This window comes from Benincasa hispida, chromosome 12 (assembly GCF_027475165.1).
Source record: "Benincasa hispida cultivar pf3 chromosome 12, pf3_genome.v1.1, whole genome shotgun sequence".
In the NCBI taxonomy this organism is placed as follows: Eukaryota; Viridiplantae; Streptophyta; class Magnoliopsida; order Cucurbitales; family Cucurbitaceae; genus Benincasa; species Benincasa hispida.
Genome location: NC_143489.1, coordinates 66,911,761 through 66,933,901, shown reverse-complemented (window position 1 = coordinate 66,933,901; position 22,141 = coordinate 66,911,761). Strand labels below are relative to the sequence as shown.

General features: G+C 28.4%; 1 protein-coding gene across 1 annotated transcript; it reads right to left on the bottom strand.

Moving 5' to 3' along the window:
• Positions 1–7,479: 7,479 nt before the first annotated feature.
• ACLB-1 (ATP-citrate lyase B-1) lies at positions 7,480–13,809 on the bottom strand. The gene is made up of 17 exons (XM_039050583.2): positions 13,683–13,809; positions 12,657–12,774; positions 12,409–12,511; positions 11,984–12,049; positions 11,773–11,896; positions 11,440–11,574; positions 11,097–11,157; positions 10,938–11,014; positions 10,367–10,522; positions 10,136–10,264; positions 9,856–9,988; positions 9,623–9,750; positions 9,031–9,136; positions 8,870–8,946; positions 8,707–8,777; positions 8,313–8,597; positions 7,480–7,841 (listed from the first exon to the last, which is right to left on the bottom strand). Exons 2-17 carry the CDS (start codon positions 12,754–12,756, stop codon positions 7,766–7,768), a joined length of 1,827 nt encoding a protein of 608 aa, XP_038906511.1. The 5' UTR covers positions 12,757–12,774; positions 13,683–13,809; the 3' UTR covers positions 7,480–7,765.
• Between the last annotated feature and the right edge of the window lie 8,332 nt (positions 13,810–22,141).

Here is a 22,141-nt window from a genome sequence, read left to right as displayed (position 1 = left end):
TTGACTTCTATCAGTAAACGATAGATATTTATCAGACTATGATAAATTTCTATCGCAATTTATCACCGATAAATAATAACATTTTGTTATATTTATAAATAAGTTGATTCATTTTTCTTTATTTAAAAATAATATTTTTAAAATTATTAATAAACATGTTTAATATAAACTTTATAATAAAGTATTATATTTTAATTTGGATGGGATTTTATGAGTCAATTTTCCGTTTGCTTAAATTGCTATTGGTTCATGTGTTGTCTGCCCAATTAATGCCATTTGACTTTTTAATTATGAGTTTTTTCTTAAATGAATTGAATGATTATAGTTAAGTTAGATTATTATTATTATTATTATTTTTGGGATGAGGGCAATTATTTGATTAGAAAGTCGTATGGAAGATTTGTATGTTTCTATGATCGTAATTGTTAGGTACGGAAATTGATAATTAAATTGAGAGTAAATATCGATTTAAATCGATGAAATTTTGAGGGTTGTATTAATTTAACTCCTAAACTAATTACTTTATCAATATAAATCTTAAATTTTAGAGTTTGTATCAATTTAAACCTCAAACTAATGATTGTATCTCATTTATTCTGGATATCGTGATCTTGGATCCAGGTCCAGGTATTTTTTCTGATTCTGATTCTCTTGGGTACGATACCGAAGCTAAGTATAAATAGATAAAAATAGGACCAAGAGTTGCATCAACTGATTATTCCGCTAAGTCAGTAAAGTCAGAAAAGCCTTGCTTTAGAGGAGCTTGGGGGAGGACTGGGTTGGGCCAACCTATGGTGTACCAATTGTTTATAGTCGCGACTATTGTCATAGTTAACAAGGTTGAAACTTTCAGGAAAAAACTTCGACTTGGGAGCGCAATTGTCTCGGTCTTCCATACCAACTTAAACCTCAAACTTTTATAAGTGTATCAAAATAAACTATAATTGAGCATTTAAATTGATACAATTATGAAAATTAGGAGTTTGAATTGATAACTTATAAAAGTTTAAGGTTTATTGATATAATTATTAGTTTGGGGTCTAAACTAATATAATTCGCAAAGTTCATGATTTAAATTGATATAACTCACAAAGTTCAGGGGTATAGATTGATATTTTTGTTTAAAGGTTAACTTAGGTCTAGTTTGAAATTGTATTTGTAGGAGTAAAAAATTATTATGACAAAATCTTTATCCGCTTAAGTTGTTTCATAATTTGGTTATATTAAGATGCGTTTCGTTTAACTTTTTAAATGTTTAATTTTGATCATAAATCATTTCGAAAAAAAAATGAAGTAATTAAAAATTAGTCAAAATAATTTTTTAAACACTTTCAAATTTTACTTTAAATATTTTTTATTGAATTAATATTTTGTTCTTTAATCAATCGAAAAAAATCCTTATTAATTTATGTAAAATTACTTTTCAATTTATTCACGTAGTCAAATCATGAATTCAACTTCTATAGCTCAACTTTAAAAAATTCAAATTTGTCCCTCCATGTCTTTTTTTTTTCATGCCTGTTCTTGAATGACAACAAAGTTCAAATTTTTTGCTGCATCAATTAAAACTCCAAACTAATAATTCTACAAATTTAGATTCTAAATTTCAATCAATTTAGTTTAGATTCTCCACTAACAATTTTTTAAAAAAATTGTCAATGCATAACTTTTACTTGTGTGTAAGGGTATTTTTTGGAGTGATTTCGAAAGGTTTAAAATCACCTTGAAACATATTTTTAATGATTAAAATTAATTTTGATGATATGAAAATTGCATAATAATTAAAGACGTATTTTAAAGTGATTGTGAATGTGACAAAATTGATTTTAACAATTTTAAAATCACTCTCGAACATGCACTAACTAATACTTCTTTGAACATAAAGATTAATAGGAATTAGACAAAAATACGAGAATCAAATAGATAGTAATAATTTGTTTTATTAAGATTAAACAATCCTTAATAAGAGATTTTAGACATATAAAATTGATATTTACTAAAAATAAACAAATAAATACTAATTTTATTCCTCTTGTTTACTCAAAGGGATATGAAGGATTTATGAGAGTAATATGCCTAAAAATAGAGAAAAGAAAAAGGTACACTTTGCCTCTTTATAAAGACAATACTTATCCTTTGATGATTTTGGGTCTTAAAGAAGCATCCTCTTTTGAAGTGTTAGCTTTGTTTTTACCACATTTGGACCAAATTCATGCCATCTCTTTAACCTTTGAACTTTCTTTTCTCTCCCATTTTTATTTATTTCATTTATTTTTGCGACTTTTCAATTTTTTTATTATTATTTTTTTTTACATGTCAATTATAGTTAGATTGGGCTGATTTTGAGTTTATCATTTAAAAATTTTGTTTAATTTAATTATTTTTGTTGTTTTTTCAAATTTAAATCTCAAAAAAAAGTTTAATGTTAAATCATATTTCACTCTAAATCTTGAATGTCATCAAAATTGAACTTTAGACTTAGTTAAATGTTGGCAATTTACGTCATCTATTTGAATTATGTTAAGTCCAGACTTTAGACTTAAAAGTTTTCAAGTTTTGCACAAATTTAAGTATGATTCATGCAAAAATTAAACACGAAATAGATATGGCAAAATTTGTATCATTAACTAAGTTTTTGATGAGAACTTATCATGAGATAAAGTTCGTGTCACTATTTCAAAGTTAAGATTAATATTGTAACATTTGTCTATGTTTTAAGTGCAACGAGATGATAAATTTATATAAGTTTAATAATAAAAATTGATTTTTTTTAAAAAAAATATATTATTTGATTTTTAAATTGGAATTTGTACACAAGTTTCAAATTTCAACCAAATTATTACTCAATAATATAGGATGAAATGAATGACAAAGGATGATGTACGACACTTAAAACAATATTATTTAACATGAGTTGCTAGCTTTTTAAATGTAAAGTAAATGTCCATCATACCCCTAAATAATCTAATATTAAACCTTTAAATTTTTTGAATTAAAAATAGAAAAAATATCAATTCATATTCATAAATTTTAGAGACAATATCAATTTAAACCATGAACCAATAATTATATCAATATAAACCTCAGACTTTTATAAGTGTATTAATTTACTTCCCCTATTATATTATATTTGGAAAATTCTTGTGTGAAACTTATAATTATATCAATTAAAACTATAAAATTTTAGAGATGGAGTCAATTTTGACTTTTAGTCCCTTTGAGAATCGTTCGTGCATTTTCTCTAATCATCCATTTTGTAATACCGACATCTAAAGAGTCTACACACGTTTGAGAATCAATACATGAATGATTTTCAAAGGTTAATTGTAATTATAAGTCTAACTTAGATGACTTGTGAAAATTTTGAAGTTTTATTGAGTGAAATCGTAAACTTCACAAGGTACTGGTTGGGTGAAATTTGGATGAAGATGTAAATTGATACATTTATGATTCATAAAAAAAATGATATAATTATGAAAATTCAGAGTTTAAACTGATACAAGTATTAATTCAAAATTTTAATTGATACAAACCTCCAAATTTATAAATATAAATTAATGTCTTTAAAATTATACCAATACCGCTCTCAATGGAAGATGAGCAATCATAGTATATATATTTTATTTGAAATTAAATGTTTGACTAATTTTGCAAGGTTAAATTATAGATATTTACTTTTTAAATATGTGTAAAAAGCAATAAAAACTTTCAAAAGTGAACTAATCTCCAAACCTTCAATTTTATATTTAATAAATCTCAAAACTTAAAAACAATAGAGAAGTTACTAGCTTTTAAATTTGCATCCAATAAGTCATTTACATATATTTTTTTATTTATTTTTTTAACTAATTGGTCCATTAAATTTAAAATTGAATTTTACATGTAATAAACTCTAAACTTTCACTTTCATGTATAGTAAGTCCAATATTATTTAAAAAATGTTGAATAGGTTCATGATTTATCCGACGATGATCTAATAAGCACATAAATTATTTAAAGATTTATTAGAAATATTTTAATTCCCAAACTTAAATAAATACGAACAAATTGTCTAAATTTGTAATTTAATCTTTACTATATTAAAAAGAGCTATAGGGAAAATATTTACATGCACCTTTTATCCTTACATTTTTAATAAATTCTCACATTGTCCTTTGTCGAGTGGTTGTGACTTTTCAAGCGTAGGTGTTCGTTTGAAAGACAGTGGATGTGACTTTTCCAAATATTGGTTTACAAAATAAACTTATATATTTTTTTTAAAAAAAGAAGTCTTAGGTCAAATAAGTGCAATTGATGTTGGTGTGATGTGTCTATTGGAGATAGAATGCAACATATGCCAATTTGATGCATTTATTTGGAGTGAAGGTGGTTATACACATTGAATTGGTGCATTGATTCTTCCAATGTATATGTGAGATGCACGTGTAAAAAAAAAAAAAAAAAACAAATACTTGCATTTACATTCTTAAAAAAACAATTACATGAGATCCAAAATTTAGGGAAAGTATATAAAAAAAAAAATAGAGGATTTAGTTAAATGCAAATAGTGATTAACACGGTGAAACAATACATTTTTTCATGTACCTTCAAAGTAGATACATAATAACATTAGAATAAAAATTATTGCATTATATATATCACAATATTGGAATATTAACATATTAATTCAACAATCTAGTCACCAAAACAAAGTTGCTCTCTTTATACTAGATATAAGATTTTTTTTTTTTAAAAAAGACAATAATACAAAAATATTAAAATAAAAATTATTCCATTATTGTAATTAAAACAAAATTATATAATATTTATTTATTAGAGATGTTTTTAAATATTGAAAAATGAATCAAAATATTTAGAAAATATAATAAAATTTTAGAACTATCGATGATAGATGCTGATAGACTTTATCAGTGCCTATCAACGTCTATCATTGATAGTTATAAAATTTTGCTATATCTTATAAATAATTTCAACAATTCTACTATTTGAAATAATTTTCCTATTTATTATAAACTAACAAATGACTATTTAAAAAATATAATTAAAAGTATAAAAAATTGAAAGGGCAAAAAGAAGGATTTTGGGAGGATGGAAAATGGGTAAAGACGGAATTTGATTAATTGTTGATTTGAAAGTCGAACATTGGTTGCGTGCAACGCATTCCTATTTTGCAACTTGCAAGCAAACACATAGCACCCCACCATATCTTTTTATTTTTTATTTTTATCATACTTATATAACTTATAAACGTTATAACTCATATACAACTCGTATACATCTTTACCACGTTTATTTTAAGTTTGTAATAGATATTTTAGATTTTTCTATTTAACATCTGAGTTTGATGAAATTTTAGTTATTAATATGTGTAGTAAACAAATTTAAGTATTTTAAGTTAATATAAAAATATATTTTAAAAAAAGAGAAGAAAATATAAATAACCCGATAACTCAATGAAACCTGAATTTTAAGGGTTGGGTTGAGTTGGGTTGGAGACCCAATTCGGGTCGTTCAAATAGTCAACCTGACCAACTTGAAAAAAATCCTCACAACTCAATCTAACTCAACTCAACCCATGTACATCCTTAATTAAAAGCATTATTATTTAACTAATTTTGATAAAAGATTAATATTAAAAGTGTCGGAATGCCTTGAGTTTGTCTAAATAACCAAACATAAGGAATCAGATTCGAGAGAGAAACACTCCTGAAACCGATATGTAGTTGTTTATGCGATATTTACTTTGGTCTTAGGGTTTAAAGCGATGCACTATATCTAAACCTTTAAACCTTAGAGACGCATTATTATATAATATTTTTTCTCTAATAATAAATTGATCTCTCTTTTTGTTTGTGGACGTAACAAAGACATTGTTAATGAATCATGTAAATATCTACGTCAATTTATTTGTCGAGTTCCTAACAAAAATACTAAACTTAAGATCCATCAAATGGATTTAAGATGTATTGAATGTATTAAAACTAAAAATGGACAATTGAAGTACAAAGATTAAAATAAAATAGAACCGGGAGTAGAATGAGTAAAATATTATTTAATCTTTATTATTGTTATTATATATACATTTTGACAAATTGCTTATATGTGACATCCATAGTTAGAGAGAGAGGAAGAGAGAAAGTGGAAAAAGTCCAATAAAATTGGTTTTATTTATTTATTTATAGGGCTGTAAAGATGAAATGTACGTGGTTTGGCTTTAATTGTGGATGGCGATGCCCTCTTTTTCTTCCATGGAATTAAATTATAATGACCAAAAAAATACACAAAACCAAAAACCTTTGTTAATTTCCAAAGTTTCCACTTTTGAGCAATCAGCTTCGGATATAAATGCCATCAAATTCCAACCCTCAACCCTCCAAATTGCCATAACGAATTTACCAAAAACAACAACTCTCCAACCCACTTCAACATGTACTCAAAAAGTGCACTCAAATTCATGCTCATATTCTATCAAACATTATTTAAAATTTGGACACCTTTACAACTTTTTTTTTTTTTTTTTAATAAATTTATGCTTGTTTTCCCCCTGATGTTATCACTCATTTTAAAGAAACATATGAGTTTCTATTCAAAATTTAAAACGGAAAATGGGTTTTTGAAAACTTTTTTCTTTCCTTGAAATTTGATTTGATTTTTAAAAACATGAGTAGAAACTAGATAACAAACATAGACATTTATGAGTAGAAGTAGAATTTTATATTAGGGGTGTAATCGAATTGATTTTGAGCCTCAAACTGAGTTGAACCAATTATAATAATATCGGTTCGAACGATTCACTAATTCGGTAGCCCTAGGAGTTGTTGGGCAATTAGATGGTCAACCCACTTCAAGGTAAGATAGTCCGCAACCAATAGGGTTGGGAACCAATTGGACTAAAAAAGTCTAAAATTTAATATAAACACTATCGGTTGACTTCGGGTTTATCTGGTTTGGTTCAACAAAACTTGAAACCAGCCGAATTTCATCCATTTTTCCTATACCAAAACCAAAACCGCCAACTTGAATCGGTTCCATACTGTACTGACATTGGTTTCGGTCGATTTGAGCGGTTTTTCGATTTTTGATTTTTACCTTGCACCCTCGTAATATATAAGTTTAATTTTTAAAAATAAAAAACAAAAAATAAAATAGTTACTAAATAGAGCATTAATTATTGAAAAATATTAATCAATTATGAGATTGGTTTTTTAATTCTACTCTTTTAAAACTTTCATTTCAGCACTTAAAAGTTTGAAGATTGTTTCAAAAAAAATTTGGTAGGCTTTTCTCATTAAAATTCAAACTTCAAGAATTGAAACTAAACCTTTTAGGAGTACTTTTGATAATTTTAAACGAAATAAAATTATAAATGTAAAGGAAATAGAAACAAGTAATCCACAAAACAGTCGGATTTTATTGGTAACCTAAACAGCTAGAAGCAGCAGTAAAATATTGACTAATTATCAATGGGAAACCAAAACATTCAGAACAGAATTTCCATTGCTTGTAATGGTCAAAGAAAGATATAATTTTACATAAGGATAGTTGCAGATTGACACTTTTTGGAAATATAGTTTAATTCAAAAATGAACTACAATTCTTCCTTTTATGAACTAGACAACCTGAATGAAATTTGAAGTAACTAAGGCATTACAAACAGTTGGTCTAAGGAGAGAAGAGGAAAAAGAGATTCCACCAATAATAAAATACTGCAAAGAAACATACTTGTCGAGATTAATATTTGTAACTCCTGCTATTTGTGATTTCATCATTTGGTGTAGAGAACATCTTCCCAAGGATGGCGGTAAAGTGGTTGTTTCAGTCTCTTCTGATCAAATGTGTGTCTGGAAAGTTCAATTACAAAAAGTGAAAGCAATCAGGTAAAAGAAGACCCAATAAACAATAATCGAACTTCAAAAACTATGAAATACAGGCACTTTAGTTTGCCTAGTGTGTTCGTGCCTGATCCTTAGACATACATCAAATACTTTTTAGCATATGAAATGTGTTAGACACTGCTGGTACAAAAACAGTACATGCCCAACATTTGTTGGACTCATATTAAACACTTGTTAAGTATATTAGACATATGACAATATAGGACGAAATTAATTAATTTTGAGAGTAAAATACATTTAACTCTTTTTTTTTAGCATATAAATGTGCAACCTTATTGGGTTTGAATTTCTAGATTGTATATTCTAATAAACGTGTTGTATTGTATCTGTAGTCTCGTATCTATATTTGTACTTTTTAGTTCAAAAGGAAGCAAAAATGCTTAGATAATAATGGTTTGTAAAGTATTTCCTACTCACCCAATCAGACCAATGGATCGAGCCAGCACGAATAGACCGTTCAAATAGCCAATCTCGACGATCTCATCGATCTCTTGTTTGCTGAACATTCCACTACCAGCAAGAAGATCCAAGAAAAGGGACCCAATTGCACCATCTACATTAAGAACCAAGTTGTTTGCCTTTGAGAGAGTGTAAGTTTCAACTTGCACAGCATACTCCATGTACTTCACAGATGGGAAATGTGTCCGAGCAAACCGCTGCAGTAGCTCCACTCTCTTATCTCGGTTGTCGCCTCTCTTGATCCTTATTCCACAAAATTAAACCATCGATTAACCACTTGAATAACCAAGCAAATCCGAACTGAGAACAACCTAAGATGTTGTAACTTGTAAAGAGACTATCATCCGTATACCTGTGGCCAATTCCAGGCACACGAATCCCTTTCTTTTTCATGCTTTCAACAAATTCGTAAGGTGTAAGGTTCTGAAAAAAGCAGGAAGCCACAAAATATCTTAGAGAAAAAAGATTCAGAAAGCACCAACTTTATTTAAGTTTCAGCAATGAACAAATCTCACTCTGTCATATGCATCCTTAAAATACCGAGCGGCGTCATCAATGGCACCACCAAATCGAGGGCCAATAGTAAGCAAACCTATTTCAGAATGCCATTGTCATTGATTAGTCACATCTAACATATACCACATAACATCCTTGTCCAAATAAGTTGAATTACAACCTGAGACAAGGCTGGACACGAGGTCTTTTCCAGCCCTAGCTGTTACTATAGTGTTGTGTGCTCCAGATACACAAGGACCGTGGTCAGCACAGAGCATAATACATATCTGAAAAGAGCATGAAACTTGTCAAACCTGGGTCCAAGACTGTAATTTTAACTTCCACTTTGAGTATTCGTGTAAGTGGAGAAGCAAAAGAATAAAAACTACTAAATTGAAGAGTCACAAAGCTGTGGAATCTAGTTTCATAGTCCCTTGTTGAGGATCCCACATTGAAAAAATGGAGAGACCTCACTATTTATCAATTGATTTTGAGATGGAATCCCATATTTTTCTAATATGGCGTCAGAGCCTATGAAGTCCTAATAGATATTCAGTCAGGGAAAAGAAAAAGATCTAATCCAAGAATGAACCCAAAGAGGCACCATTTTATAGGGATATGTTGCGGATCCTACATTGGAAAAATGAAAAGACCTCACTCTTTATAAAATATATGGGTTACTCTCCTCCTTACCAATTGGTTTTGACATGCAACTCCATGTTTATCTAATATCTAGAAAAACTACAGTCCTCAATAGTAAGCTACGTACGTACCTCAATAAAATGTGTACAGTACCGAGGAAGGCTGCGCTTGAACCATAATAGTGAGATAACATCCCCAACACCATAACCTTGCTCCACAATGGATGACATTGGAATTCCAGCATAGCTTGGCTCCTCACCTATTTTGTTTTTGTTTTGTTTAAAAGACCAATCATTACTTAATTAATGCTATTAAAGCCTAAAAGGTACTGAAAGAAAAGTTTGTTACTAGGTTAAAAACAAACCTCTGTCATCAGAAATGGTGGAAATAATATGGGTTGGGGCCCGAACTTTCCCGCTCTTAATTGCTGAGTTAAGATCTTCAGGAATTTGTGGAGGCTTTACTTCCTTTACTGGAGTAATTTTCCCCTCTTCGACCTAGGCAAAAATCAGATGGAAAAATAAAATTATCTGGTAGTCATAGATAGATTTTGACAAAACATCATCTACGAAGAATTGGACAGTATAGCATAAAGTAGCTCTTCCTGGTGTCAGAGAAGGTAGTCATATAATTAATGAATTTACCAATTTTCCAAATGTTTCCTTAATTGCATCTTCGAGGGCTTCATATGAAGTTGGAACAATTGCTCCAGCATCCCTTAAAGCCTGGTTTTTGGCTTGTGCAGACTCCAACTCACCACCACTTTTTGCTCCCTATAGTCAATCTCAGGGAAGGTCAAGGAGTAAATAATGTGACTGCAACTCCTATCATACAATAAAAATACAGTATGCTGGACAAGTTCAGTGCCAACTTACAGCATGTCCAAATTGAACTTCAGATTTAAACAGTGTTGCACATGTACCGCTAACCCAGGCGACCACTGGCTTGTTAACTTTTCCTTGTTTCATGGCTTCAACTAAAGAATACTCATCCCGACCACCCAGTTCTCCGAGTACAACCATCATCTTAACCTAATAAATAGCAGAAAGAAAATCAAATTAACTGCAGAGAACAAAGTACTTGAAGAAGCCAATTTGGTAATGACTTCATTAAAGTGATATCATCACTTCCATCCATGATATCGAGGCAAGAAGTATTATAGTTAAAACCAAGTATTTTATTTTTGCACGCATTTGTGTGTTTGTGAAGGTTGGAAGTGGTCCTCAAGTGTTATCATCACTGCCATCCGTGATAGAGGGGCAACAAGTACCATAGTTAAAACCAAGTACTTTATTTTTGTGTGTACTTGTGTGTTTGTGAAAGGAGGAAGTGGTCCTTGTGTAGCTAGGGTCCTTAAAAAGACATTACTTCTGGCACGCACAAAGAGTTACTAGTTCATCTATTAAGCTGAAAGGCAGCAAACCCACAAGGTGTCAATCAAAATACCTGTGGGATGTTGTTAAACCGCAAAATATGGTCTGAAAGAGTGGAACCTGGAAACACATCACCTCCAATTGCTATACCTGTGCAATTAAAGAATGTGAATCAAATTGAATATTTCAAAACTGTCCTAGACTAAGATCAGTGAAAAGCTAGAAAGTTTACCTTCGTAAATTCCATCTGTAACACGGGCAATAGTATTGTACATCTCATTAGACATTCCACCCTGTGATATTATAAAACATTATCACATTTGTATCATCTCTCAGTAAACCGCATAACCACTTACTTTAGAGGGTGGCAATGAGTGTTGACATTTCTTTATTTAACAAAAAGCAAACACTCAAATTGATGTCATTTGGCAACAAAAACAAATTAGTGGTGCATGATAAATCTATCAAACAATCGTTTCCATGCATAAGCGCACACTTTTGGTTGACTTGGACGACTAATTCATTGAAAAAAGTAAGGAAAAGACTCCACAAAGACTTCAGCAACAGTCACATACCGATTTAGAGACAAAGCCCACGGATCCAGGCCTGTATAACTTGCACTGTACTATATTGTCAATTGTTCCAGCAGTGTCACCGATCTTAAATGCTCCAGCTTGAATACCACCAACGGTAGCTGGGCCTATAACAACCTGCATTTTAATTAAGCAGAGAGAAAAGGTTCCATTTCATTAATAAACCCTACAATATGGCTTTTAGATTTTATTCCATGTGTGCTGTATTGCAGTTCACTTGTCGTTTGGTGCATGTATGTGCCCTCAAGTATGTATTTCTGTGCGTTACTGATGCTAAAAGCTCTGTTTTACTAAAAGCATCAAGTCTTTCCTCACCTTATTGTTAGCCCGTGCATATGCAATCAACTGTTTGGTGTCTGACTCTGGAACACCTTCAGCTATGATAGCTATAACTCTGATGGTAGGCTGTTTCAAAGCAGACAATGATGATGCAGCAGCACTGCACATATGGCAGCATAAACTAGTTATGCGTGGAAACAGAAATCTCAAGTTCTCTCATAATAAAATTACAACAACTAACACAAACCTTCTGAAGGATGCAAAGTTGATGAAGACATCGGCTGTGGGATGTGCTGCACAAGCTGCTTCAATCCTGAAAAATGTACAAAAAGAAGTCAGGAAGTTAATCAAATTGTTCTAGACAAGTTCTATATATGAGATATTGCTTAAAAAATGCAGTAATACTGGTCAATGATGTTTAGTTCAATTTAAGAAGATTAATAAGACTACCACTTTAAACGATTAATTGATTTCATGATAATGCTATGTCATGGTATAGTAAAAAGACACAAGTTGGAAGAATAGCAAACTATATAAGCAGCTTCTGGAACTAAAAACCTATCAAAGTCATTGGCCAGTGGTTACAGAACCATATCTAGAATCAGTTGTCAATAATGGCGAGATGTTAGAAACCATATTTAATATCGGAGAATGGGTAATTTAATTACGCACGTAGAATGCACAGGGATGGCAATTTCCTCTTGACCAAAAAAGAGTTTCTGAAATCCCTCAGAACCCGGATTGATGATTCCAGCAACTGATGGTGTTTCCCTCCCTGAGTAACAGGTCAAAAGGAAAAGTTAATTGTGTAGATAACCATAATCTACAGCAAACAAAAATGATAACCAAATCCAAACGCTCGGAAATTTTAGTTCTGTACTATTGATATGGAAGCTCAAAATAGAAGAAATGATACATACCACAGAGGAAGTCAAAGTCAAGCATCCGCTGAATGGGTAGTTGCTTGTAGTTGTAGAACAGTGCTTGGGTCGTACGAGAAAATATTTGTCCAGTGGCCATGGTGAGCGTCAAAGGAACCTGAGGACAAGAACTATGTTTCTTCATATCGTTTTCACTAGATCTTTATACATAATTTCTTTTTTCAAAAAGCAAAGACTTAAATAAAATTACAACAACAACAAAAAAAAGGTTTTTACTTTTTAGCTTATCTACACATGATTCGATGGACATAGTTACCAAGACAAGTTAGATAAATGACTTCCTCAATATATCTTCCATCACCAGAAATGTCCAAAATCCAATTAGCTAATTACATAATTCTTCGGTTTTATTATATTTCGACTAAAAGCCCTTCGTGAACTAAAGACACCTGTTCAGACACGGAAGCGATCTAAAGTGGACGAGTAGAGAAGGTGAACAAAAAAGCAAATTAAAGTTTGAAGAATTAAAAAGTTCTGCATTCAATTCAATCTATAAATAACTCAACAAATCGATCTCCTAAAAAAGGGAAGAAATCCAATGAATTACATTATGATATACTAAGGCAAGAGATTAAAGAAAAATGCTACCTTAAAACAACTACATCCTACAACAAATCTACTAAAATTCAAATTCAAAAGCAAAAAGTAAGAGAGTTAAACCCTCGGAAATTGACCAAACCTATCGACAAGCTCAATGCCTCAAAACCACAAACGACTACCAAATCAAGCGGATCAGCAAATCAAATGCAGAGAAACATAATCTCTAAATCTAAAAAAGCTCTTGAAAATACAGAAATTAAGGTGTAAAGAGATCGAAAAACAGGATGCTTAGGAGATTTTGAGTAGGAACGAGAGAAAGGAACATAATGTAAGAGAGATAAGGGGGAATTCAAATCAAACAGATCCAGAAAGCGGGAAGAAGAGAAGAAGATGTAGGTAAAATGATGAGTAGTGGAAGAAGAAGAAGAAGAAGAAGAAGAAGAAGAAGAGGAAGAGAGAACAGACCTGAGAGGTGAGTGAGGGAAGGGAATCCGGCGGTGGTGGATTAACGGGAAATTGAATACCGGAAGTTGAGAAATGGAAATGGGATTTTATATAGAGAAGGAGAAAATGGTAAAAACGGGAGAACGTTGAAGAGGGTGATCAAGGCACGTGCTCGCTGTTGCTTATGTTAGTTAGCTCACAACCATCAGCACGTGATTCTCATGTTTTGCTTCTTCTAGCAAACTGCAATCATGCTTGAGGCGGGAACAAAATTGTTTATTTCTTTTTCTAATTTTCTTTTAGATTTTCCCCTTTAATTTATCTTCTTTTTCGAATTTATATATACCTTGAAATTAAATTTTGGTTCATGAACTAGTTTATTAATGTTGGTGAAAGTTTAAGGTTTCATCGGATATATATAGTTTAAATGATTAAAGTATTACTTTGATTGATTTTGTTTTATTTTAGTCTTATACCTTTAAATATCTAAATTTAGTTTCTATATATTATCAATAAATTTTAAAATTAAGCTATACAATAATGATATTAGATTTTCATCAATATTTTTATATGTCTATGTAGGTCCAACATCAATTTAAGGAGTGAGTCGACATTTTCATTTATATAGTAAAAAAAAAAATAATTGAAACATACGGAAAAAAGTAATAATATATCAACAATAAAAAAATCACTCCCAAATGGTGTTGTGGACCAAATCAACCAACCTACGGTTGATCTCACTAAAGTGGGGAACTCGATCGATGAAATCGAAGAACTTGCATTCTCTGTGGGTTCTTTTTCACTGTCTTTTTCATTTTATCACATGGATGGGAGTCGTGGAGCTCACTGTATTGCTTGTGTTGCAGTTGATTTTGAGAACTTTTTTTAAGAGTCTTTCTTCCAATTCAGAAGATGATAAAGTCTTTTAGAATTTTAATTTCTCCATTTGGTTGCTGAATGTTGTAAATGAGGATTTACTCTTATCGATTTCTACTAGCTTTTGATTTTTAATGAAGTTCTCACTACAAAAAAAACTATATGTCAACAATATGAATATAATATAAGCGATAGACATTTTAACTCATTAATAAACTTTAAAATATTTATTTATTAATATAAATAACTTCCTTGACTTTTCTCTGTTTTATAATTTTTTTTTTTTGTTAAAAATTATCTATTCACATCGACATTTTATGATATTTTGTAAAATTAAAACTTGAACATTCTCATTGTTTTCAATTTTGTATGTAAGGAGTTAATTGTTTTCTTTAAAAAAAAATTGTATGTATTAACATTCCCTTTATAAATTGTGAAAATATATTGAAAGATATCTTTTTTGGGATGAAAATTATTATTATTATTACCAAGTTTTATAAAAATTAACATTGAAACACTAAACTTATGATTTATTGAAAGTTCATGGACCAAATCTAAGATTTATCAAAAGTTTATATAGACTACCATGGAATGAAACCTCGTGGTCACTAATACGCTTTATGTTAATTGAACTATGCTCTCTTTGGAATGAAATCCTATATGCAAATACATATTTTAACCATTTTAAATTTAAATCTAATAAATGAATTGGTTTTTTTTTTGTAGCAGAATTGGGAATAAAGAAATTCGAACCACAATCCTCGTAGTTACTAACACACTAATTGAGTTGTGTTCGTTTTGACATGAATTGACTTTTGTAAGTGTAAATATCCAAGAAAAAAAAATTCAACAAATTAATTGTCTATAAAATTTAAGAAATATGTGAATGAATTTCTTTCCTAAAAAAATACACGTAACTACAAAATATGTTTGATAGAGAATTTGAAAATAAAAATTTAAAAACAAGAGATTCAATGAAAATAGAGTTGTATTTCATGATTTTTCAGAGATTTGTTGATATGTGTTTGGTAGCATATTCAGAAATTAGATTTTAATTTAAATAATTGTTTAAAATGTATTTGATACTATATATTTATAAATCATAAAACTAGTTCTAGTTCCCACTAATATTTGGTTGACAATAAAATATTGTTTTTATTTATTAATATGATTTATGTTAAAAATATATATAATCATTGTTTTGTAATATTATATAATTTATAATACTATACCTGATGCATATTATATTTAAAAAAAAATGAATTGAGTTTAAAATTTGACATATTATATTTCTAAATGTTTTTATATTTAATTAATATAATTATGCATTTTAAAAAATTAAAATGCAAAATCTCGATACAATAAAAGTGTAAGAATATTATTGTTTTCCAAATTTGCATTATTTGAACCACATAATCCAAAAATAAATTTCAGAAACATAATCGAATGGTTTACAAAAACACATATTTACTAAACTCATTGAACTTTAAAACATAAAACAAAATCCAACTTCTCTACCAAACAGACATTTAATTTCATTTTTAGTCAAATTAGATATAGATTTGACTTTCTTATCTACCGTTATTACATCTTTAATTTGTTGTGCTATATTCGTGTAGATAAAAAAGAATATAATTATTCATCTCCAATTATCTAATTATAAATGGCCACATATCAAACTTTCTCTCTCTTTTTTTTCCTCATATATATATATATATATATATTTTTTTTTATACTTTGTGTGGTTAGAATGAAGTTTTAAAAGATAGATACGATCGATAATACATAATATTTTCACATAAAATAACTCACTTTATTTTAAGATCTGACATTAAACATTTTAGAATTAAATTTCCATTACAAGCAAAATGTTATGCATTTGACTAAGTGGCTAATATAGTTTGCCAAATTTCTGGGATGAAGAATTTGGATAAATAAATTGAATGTTAGGTAAACCGGCGTCACTTGGCTTTATGTTCATAAAAAAATGTTGGAGTTTTTCGTAATGTTCAAAGAAACAAATAAACAAAACAAATAAAATCCAATTTGCAATTATTTTTGTTTGGTTATATTAGGTGACTTGGGCAATTCAATTCAAATATGCAATCAATTACTTTATGATGTTAGTTGAGCATCGTATTGGTTTTGTTCGCAGTTAAGAAGTACTGACGGATACATGATACAGATATGATATGATACGACGATATGTTAATTTTTAAAAAACTAAGATACAGATACGTTGACTATAATACTTATTTTAAGTTAGATTAAAATAGGTTCAAGAAGAGAGTGAAAACTTGAAAAAAAAAAATCTGGTAACGTCAAGTGATTATAGAGCGACTAGAAAAGACGGTAGGAAAGAAGTAGAAGATGAAGATTGAAGAATGAAGTTGAGGATGAATGGAGTGTAAATTATGATTTAAATAGTGAGGGAGAAGGGAAGAATGAAGATTTAATTACGTTTCGTTTTTGTTTTCTATTTTTATGTTTTTTATCATTTTTAATTTATTTTGTTTTGAATTACTCAATTTAAGTGAACTTTTATATTTGGAAGTGATTTTAAAATGGTTGAAATCACTTTTGTCATTTTCAAAATCACCGTGAAACATGTTTAATTCTTCAAAACTAATGTTGATGATATGGAAATTGCTTTTAAAAGTGTAAAATTGAAAAGTAAATTAATTTTGAGTAATTAAAAGTGTGTTTTTGAGTAATTTTAAAAATGAAAAAAGTGATTTTTGATGATTTAAAAATCACTTCTAAATATGCACTAAAATAAAATGGATTGTGAGTGGGTTTTTTAAGTGGTTAGGCTTAAATTTGAAAAAAAAAATTGACCTACGTATCCCTTTCACGTATCTGAAAGATACACGTATATGAAAATTAAAAATAAAAATAAAAATAATCAAATACTTCAAATCACATATCAAATACGTATCTACCACGTATCTGGACATACCTATATCATATTCGTATCTATTACTGATTCTCTGCCCAATTAAAAGTATTTGTGCTCCCTCGATTATGAGTTTTAGAGTGAATCTCATTTTTCTCTTTCTTTTCTCTTTTTAGTTCAAATACATCCAGAGTGGAAAATTAGATGTCTTTGATCCTTTGAATTTAAAATCAAGGTTTTAATTATCAATTTTAAAATGTCATCGAGCAACTTTTTTTAATCATTTTAAATGTTTACGTGACATTTTATGTAACACCTTAATTTTGGAGAGACAACGAGTAAAAATCACATCCGAATGAGAAAAATTTTAAATACAAGTAATGTTTTCAAGTATAACAAAATGAACTAAAATATTTATAAATATGACAAAATATCATCGTCTATCAGTGATAGACACTGATAGACTATTATCATCTAGCACTGATAGACACCAATAGATGTATATTAATTTCTATCACTGCTGGACTATGATATTTTGCTATATTTGAAAACATGTCTAGTAGTTTTACCATTTTAAATAATTATTGTAATTATTAGCCCTAAAAGTACTATCCATTGCAATTACTTTAAAATGATTGATAATTACTTCTTATATCCATCAAGGTACACATTTTTTTTTTGGTGACACCATCATATAAAAACTTTAAAGTTAAGTTTGCTTAGCTTGAGTTAATCTTGCTAGATTCAAGACAAACAAAGATGACATTGTCAAGTTGCAAATTTTTTTTTTCCTAAGAAATATGTAAGTAGCACATAAAAAGAAATCATGCTGATTTGTGAAGATAGTCTTTATTTTTAGGGGTCGTTTGGATCGCAAATAATATTTTATAATAATGAATATTAAATGTTTGAGATAATTAATATATGTATTTGGACATACAAAACAATTAATTTCTAGAAGTTAAATATGTATGCATTTGATTTTACCAATTTTATATATAAAATCAAAACTAAATAAGTACTTAATTGAACATGAGATAACAAATAATGTAGTCATAAATTAGATTCAACATTATTTAATATGTTATTATATTAATTAATTATTTAATCACTTAAAATAAATGAATATTTTATATTAAATTACTAAAAATAGTTTAAAATAAAAATAATTAGCAAATTAGTAATTCAAAATAAAATTTTATTATTAAATAGTTAACGTAACATAAAATATTAATTGTAAGTGTAGTAGTTGAAATTTATTAAGTATAAATACTATATTTATATTTAATAATTAATTAGTATTAATAGTTATGATTAATTGATTAATCAGGCTATATTTAATGAAAATATCATAAATATAAAAATCCCACATGTATGAAGGATATGTCAAATCCTTAAAACAATTGAAGACAAACAATAAATAACCTTGTCATGCCACTAAAAATCTTGATTTGAAGAATGATGTTGTCAAGTCACAAAAAAATTCATGAGGATATCAACGCCATAGACCTCATACAATAAATTTTACCCAAAAATATGCCGTAAATATAACACATCTTATGGTCGAAATTGCGGAGAGTAAAAATAAATTAGGATTGTTTTTAAATATAGAAACTTGCTGAAAAATATTTTTAAATATGAAAAAATTCACCGTCTATCATCTTATTGGTAGATGTCTATCGGTGTCTATCACTAATAAGTGATATTTTGTTATATTTAAAAATATTTTTTAACAATTTTACCATTCAAAATAATTAAAGAAACAATAGATTATATAGTATAATTTAAAATTTTTTCGTATTGTTAAAAAAAATTCGTTCTGAAAAGAGAAATTATTTCGAATGGTAAAATTGTTGAAAATATTTATAAGATATAACAAAATTTTAAAACTATCAATGAAGTTTATCATTGAATTAGTATGACTATATTGTTAATACTTGCCGAGTTTCATGTTCTTATAGAATTAATTTTGCTGGCTTCCAATAGATAAATATTTATAATAAAATCACACCATTTATAATATAAAAGGGTTTGAGAGGAAATTAAAATTATTTTCCTTCCATCGTCTAATATAGCCTTCTTTCTTCGCCTAATTTCCAACTAATATACTTTATAGCATCTTTTTACTTTAAAATATTATTTTATGTGTTAGTAGGTTTCTAAATAGATACTTAAATGTTTAATCTTAGCATATTCAATATTTATTAAAATAAACAAATGTAGTAAATATAAACTAAAAAATTGTATCTAAATTTTCAATTTTCTACTCAATGGATTCATAAAATTTTAACAACTTCAAATAAGCTATAAAACACATTTTAAATATAAAACTAAATCTTTAGAAGTTTTAGATATAAAAATGTTAAGAGATCTTTTAGACACAAATTTAAAAATTTAGAATTTATTATAACTTTTTTAATTCATAGACTTATTTGACATAAACTTATCAGAGTTCATACTTAGTAGTGTTTCATGAAATAAATTTGAAAGTTCAAATATGTCGTTATTATTATTATTATTTTTCATTCTTGGCTCTTTACCTAAATAGTTTATTGGTAGTAGAATTATGAATATGGACGGTTATTTCCTTACCTCAAAAACCACTTAGCATGCATATATGCAAATGTGATTAGAGGTCTGTCAGAGTCGATTTTTTGACTAGTAAATATTCATGTTGACTTGAACTGTCAAGGAGTGTAAACCAGCCGTCGATCGATCGTTCGGTTTTATTCTTTAAATTCTTTTAAAAAAAATTGTAGGTTTGGGTTTTCTTAGATTTTTTCCAAACCGACACCCACCAAGCCTATCTCTTCTCCAACCGATCGCCTTCAGTTTTGTTGGTTTTGATCTTTAGTCTATCATGTTCACCCATAAATATGATATTATAATAATTCAATGTTTTCCACGTTGAATTAAAGCAACCAAAATTCAATATTATATTTATTAATAAAATGACTTTAAAAAATAAAACATGTAACGATTTTTTCCCTCTAAGTTTAATTGGACATCTCATTTTATGGGGCTAGTCAAACATAATCCCCCCATGTGATTACATACATACATTTATACAATAAAATAATAAAACGATCCAAATGTGATATCTACGAAGTGGGAGTATGGTCTAATTAGTCACGATCTCAACCATCTTGTTTTGATTAATTAGTAGATTAACGCAATTTTTCTATATATAAAAAAAAAAAATTAAGTTAGAGAAAATGGGAATTTTCTTTTGTCCTTAGATGTATTTGATTGATATTTAAATATAAGGACTAAAACCGAACAAATCTCAAATTATAGGGGATAAAAATGATATTTTAATCAATATTTATCTCACAAAACTAAAATTCTTTTAAAAGTATAGTTTAAACCTAATGAATTTAGACAAAATTAGGATTAATTTCCTATGGAGTCATTTCTCAATCAATATTACATTTAGGTAATATAATTATGTCATAAATTATGCTTTATTATTTATTGCTATGGATAACTTTCGATCTTAGAAAAAACTTAAGAGAGGAAGTCAAATTAGATGATAAAAATAAGAAAGTTGCTAAATCCCAAACGAACCTAAGACAACTAAGAACCAGATTCAAGAGAGATGTCAATGTAGAGTGAACAAAATAATTGGGCCGAGGTCAATTCGCCCCCTCTTATTTTGACACGTTATATACGAGATACCAATATAGCTACTCGATTAAATTGATTCACCTCGATTTTAGAATCAAGTGAATTCTCTTGGTCAGATTTTGTCACCAATATATTGATTGTATTTGTAGTTTTTGTAAATATAATATAATATGTAAAATCATGTGGAATCTTAAAGTAAGGATTCCAGCTATTTATAAATTAAGGAATTAACATCTAACATTTGGTTTTAAAATGTCTATAATTACATCTAAGAGACACCCTTGCACAATAAAATATGATTTATTTAAATATCTCGTGAAGATTAATTAAATGAGACTTAGTCAAATACTTTGGGTGGAAATGGAAAAAAAAAAGAAAAAGAAAAAAAAGAAGAGGATTTTGGACAAATATTAAAAATTAGAAAAATTAAACTATCCAATAGCGTGAAGGTGATGATTTAATTTTTATTTAGTTGCGGTATTCAAAGGGCTTCATGTTGGGGTGGAGGGTTGTACACAACGTTGACAATTAATAAAATAAAAGATCCTCAGGATTCAACAATTTAATTAAAAAAAAAGAAAATAATATTTAATATTGGCCCCTAAATTAATTTATTTTCTAAGACTTGGTCCATGTATTTTTGGACTATGTTTTAAACATTTCCATCATAATCTTTTTTAAAAATAAATTTTGAGTTTTATTCCGTGACCATTAACATATATATTTTTTATTTTTAAAATTGAAGGTTGAAATGATCCGATTCCACGTTTGAAAGTTGGTTAATTGATGGAAGATTAAAAAATACTCTTTGTTCATTAACTTTTTGTATTAGCTATTTAGTCTCTAAATTTTAGTTGTAATAATTTATTCTCTTATTTTTATTTTGTTCAATTTCTGTACTTTTGTTTTTATTATAATTTTGATCCTTAAATTTAACACGTAATATTAAGGAATTTTATTTTAAAATTCAAGCTAATTTTGTTAATTTTATAAAAATTTATGTAAAAATCTCACTAGGTTTCTTATAAATATAAATCGATAAACTAATTAGGAAATGGATGAGATTATAAACTAAATTTAA